Below are 4,107 nucleotides of genomic sequence, written 5' to 3'. Positions count from 1 at the left end.
TTTAGTAGGAAAAAAATGTTTTTTTTTAGTTTTACCATAAAACATTTTTTGCACAATTGTATTCTAAATGAGTAAAAATATATTAAAAAAAAGTATTTTTGCTTAAGAAATGATAGTTTGGAATACAAATGTTGTCATACATAGCCTAATTAACTACTATTACACAACCTAATTAACCACAATTCTTAGAATATTATTTTTGGATAGTAATACTAATACGGATTATCCCGTATCCAGTCCAAATCAAGCAAAATTTATCGGGCAATATCTAGTCCAAATCGAACGAAAATTCCAAAAAAAAGACACCTTTTGGCAAATACTTCAAATCCGTATCGTTATTGAATACCTACATTACCAATATCATAAGAGAAAAAATTCCTAACGCAATTGATAGAGTGTGGAGTATAAAAACTCATTCTTTCAGAAGGTCTTGGAACAAGTTTCTTGATTCTCACTTCTCTTCCGCTCCCACTCCAATAGAATAAGAATAAAAAAGAAGAAACCAATATAATAAGACGGAAAACAAGACCTTTGATCCATGCATGGTTCCAACTTCCAATGGAAGTTTGAAGCGTGTAAGTTGCAGACATTATCACTATTTTGGTATAGCAAATAATTAGTAATCACGTGACCCGAAAAGAAACTAGCCCACTAATTAGGGAGTAAGGGAGGGGTTTCTACCCAAAAAAATAAAAAAAAAAGCCTACAAAGTCAGAGGCCCAGAATAAAGAACTCCATACATAACAGTCAGCTTTGTCTTTTTGGTTGTATTTCCGATGAACTTATAAAGAGGTACGTGGAGGATACCCCCATGATCGTCGGTCTGGCTTCTTTGCCACTACCTCAACGTGGAGGATACCCCATAATCGTCGGACTGGCTAAGGTTTGGATTCTTTGCCACTTCCTCAACATGGAGGATACCACCATGATCGTCGGCTGGCTTCTTTGACACTTCCTCAGTGTCTCATGTACTTGTAAGAGGTAATCACATGTCGCATTTCGTGATTCATAGTCTATACTGACAGATTCATCCAGATCTTCTACGGCGTGGGTTGTCCGTCCTACACATAGACACAAGGCAGTATGCATTGACCGCCTTACTCTTGTTCAAACGCTTTATCCGAGTGGGAGTAAGACGATCATTAAATTGCGTTTGCGCAGCACAAGACAATGCGTAGAAGATCTGTGTTGCTATACTGACTCCTCTCTTTGCAAGCAATGCTCTGATGATGACACTCGAGAATTCACAGACATGTACATAACATAAACTTTTAATTATTTTTATTTTAGAATATCTTCATATCCTTGGGAGGATAGAATGGAAATGTTGTGGGACTCGTCCAATAGTATAATGGGTTGCAGGACAAGGATGGGATTTTTATTTTTTCGATTAATTGAAGTTTTTTGTTTTTTTTTCTTTTATAGAACTTTGAAATTTGAATAGCATAGAGGTGAGATCATATATGGGTGGGATTTTCAGGTGCCATGGCAGTTGTTCCTTAGCTTTTGTAAGTTCACCATCCTTGGATTAAACAAACGTTGAACAAACAAGACTAGAGTGAGATTTTTTTTTTTTTTTTGATGAAAGTAGAAAAAAGAGATATATTAGGTATGGAGTTGGGGCAGGGTCAGAGTACAAGCGTTCCTTGCCAAATTTTTGGCAACATCCATACAAAACGTATTAATTAGTTATAAACCTAAACTGTACATGTTAAGTTAGATCAGAAATGTGTAGTAGACTATTAAACAAGTTCTATGGCCATGGGTATTTGGCTGGAATGGAATTTTGAAATGTTACATCAGTACTTTCTCACTCCACCTAAATCCCGATCAAATAAATGAATGGATTAGGATTGAGGAGGGAGATCACATGGGATTTCGCATAGTTCCAAGGAAGCAGCGGCGATATCTTAATTATCAGAGTTTACACTCACTCAATCACGTATTTTACTCGCTTAGGCACTAATTAATTAAGCAAACTTTAGTCTGTTTAAAAGATTATTATAAACATAACACTGCGAGTAATTAAGAACCAGGTGCAAATTTAAAAATGAAAACGTAAGAACCGTTAGGGATTTACTTGAGATGTTATCTCAACATGAGGACATCAAGGGAAATTAATTATCATGGCGAAAAAGAACCATTTATATATATATATGGGTATTTTTTTAACAGTGGTTGTCATTTACATAAAATTAAGACTATACACTGTAAAAAACTTCTCTTCACAGAAAGAAGAAGAAGTAGAAATTATTGAGTGAGGATGTTGAGCAGAGAAACTCTGGTGTTCATTAGACTCCTAAACACTTTCTCACTTCCACTTTCGATTCCTCCAATACAATCGTCCAACGCTTGCAATCTACTAATCAAACTCATCCTCACCTCCTCTTCATCTCCCTTTTTTCTCAACCACCTTAGGCTCTGCAATTTGGCTTCCTCGAACTCCCAAATTCCCTTCTCTTTCTTTATTTTCTGTGCCCTCCATCCCGTCATCCATGACCCAGATGAAGACGAAATTCCATTAAAGAGGGTTACCGAAACCGAAACCGTGACCTGGTTCACATCCCTAAGAACAGCTGCCAACTCAGAATCAGAATCCGATGACACCGACACCAATGCCGGCGAAGAGCACTTTCCGATACGTCGGACGATCGACGCAAGCTTTCTCATCTCCTTATCCTTCCTCTTACTTGACTTCACGTAAGAGGCTATATTGGATTCATCTCTCCTCCTTATGGATACCTGAGCTGCTAAATGTTGTTCCTTGAGAGACAAGAGTGCAGCTCGAAAGATGCCGTAGACATCAACGAAACGGAGGAAATCTTCTAGAAGGTTCTCGACCCAATCAGATCGACGGCGGAGGGACTCTTGTGTCTGGGGAAGATGTAGGAGATCGTCGAGGCAGTCTTGGACGTTCTTAAGGTGGCTCAACCCGTTACATAGACAGGCTGATGAGGAGAATCCAGTGGTGGTGGCGGCCGCCTCTGATTCTGATTCCCATTTCCTAAGCTCGTTGATCTTATCCTTCAGCTGGGAGATCAACGGGTGAGATTTGCATGGAAGGCTGATGGATCTAACGTGGTAGGATTTCTCCGGCGGTGGTGAACGTCTGGGACTTGGGGTGGAAAACGAGAGTGAGCGACGGAATCCGGCAACCATCTTTTTTTTTTTCGTTCTTCTTAATTTCGCTGTATACTGCTCGCTTCGATTTTGGTGAGAAATCGAGGGTGGTGGCTTTTATAAAGGGAAGGAAGATTAAAGGGTTAAGTTGGATCGTCAGATGAGTTGAGATGAGATCCTTGCCGTCAATTTTGTGTATGTGGGAGATTTTAATATTGTCCGCATAAAACAAGCAGTTCTGTTAATGATAATAATAGAAAGATGCACACGTGGGGGTTGGGGACAAGGGAGAGAAAGAGAGAGAGGGGTAAGACCGTAAAATGATAGAAGGGGGGAGGGAGCGATCCCGCGAATTAATCGAGAAATGCCAGCAATTCATTCATTCATGAGCATGTGGGCGCATTTAGAATGACTTTTCGAAGTTTGAGGAGCTTTCTTTGTTTTTCTTTGGTGGCCTGGGAGGCGGAGACAACGTGCTACGGACACCCTGGCATCTCTCAGTAATGTGGAGAAAAGAAGAGAAAAGATTCTCTCCACTCTTGTTTTTCAAACCTAAACACTCTCAAATCGGATGAGATGAGGTTTGCAAGAGAAGGAATAAGGAGGTTGACTTGAGAATAGAATTTAGCAAGTAGTTACCAAGTGTTACTAGCTGGTTAACACCTGTATTGACTTAACCCGGTGGATGGATCCGTGTTGGAAGGGTTGACGTGCTGGAGAGGATCCGGGTCTAAGTAAATATTACAAGAAGTGTGAATAAAACACTACCGTGCCAGGATAGTTGGAAGCAATGGCCAGTTGGCCGGACACCCATATTATTGGGTTTGGGTTTAATTTAATTTTGGCCACCCATGGGGATTATTATTTTTCAGTTACTCGGTAAGGGAAACAGTTAGCGGTTTAGCACTAATTAAAAGTTCTAAAATCCAAGCATTCTCATTGGCCCGCACATGTGGAGGGGTCACGTTCTCCCACACAGAGATGAAA

The 4,107-nt window shown here is 39.9% G+C and overlaps 1 protein-coding gene across 1 annotated transcript; it reads right to left on the bottom strand.

Moving 5' to 3' along the window:
- Positions 1-2,250: 2,250 nt before the first annotated feature.
- On the bottom strand, positions 2,251-3,174 carry LOC122658283. The gene has a single exon (XM_043853205.1). The coding sequence runs from the start codon at positions 3,157-3,159 to the stop codon at positions 2,251-2,253; it is 909 nt and encodes a 302-aa protein (XP_043709140.1). The 5' UTR covers positions 3,160-3,174.
- Between the last annotated feature and the right edge of the window lie 933 nt (positions 3,175-4,107).

Source organism: Telopea speciosissima, chromosome 4, assembly GCF_018873765.1.
Source record: "Telopea speciosissima isolate NSW1024214 ecotype Mountain lineage chromosome 4, Tspe_v1, whole genome shotgun sequence".
NCBI lineage: Eukaryota > Viridiplantae > Streptophyta > Magnoliopsida > Proteales > Proteaceae > Telopea > Telopea speciosissima.
The sequence above is the reverse complement of the archived record's forward strand: the minus strand, read 5'-3'. Positions and strand labels throughout refer to the sequence as shown.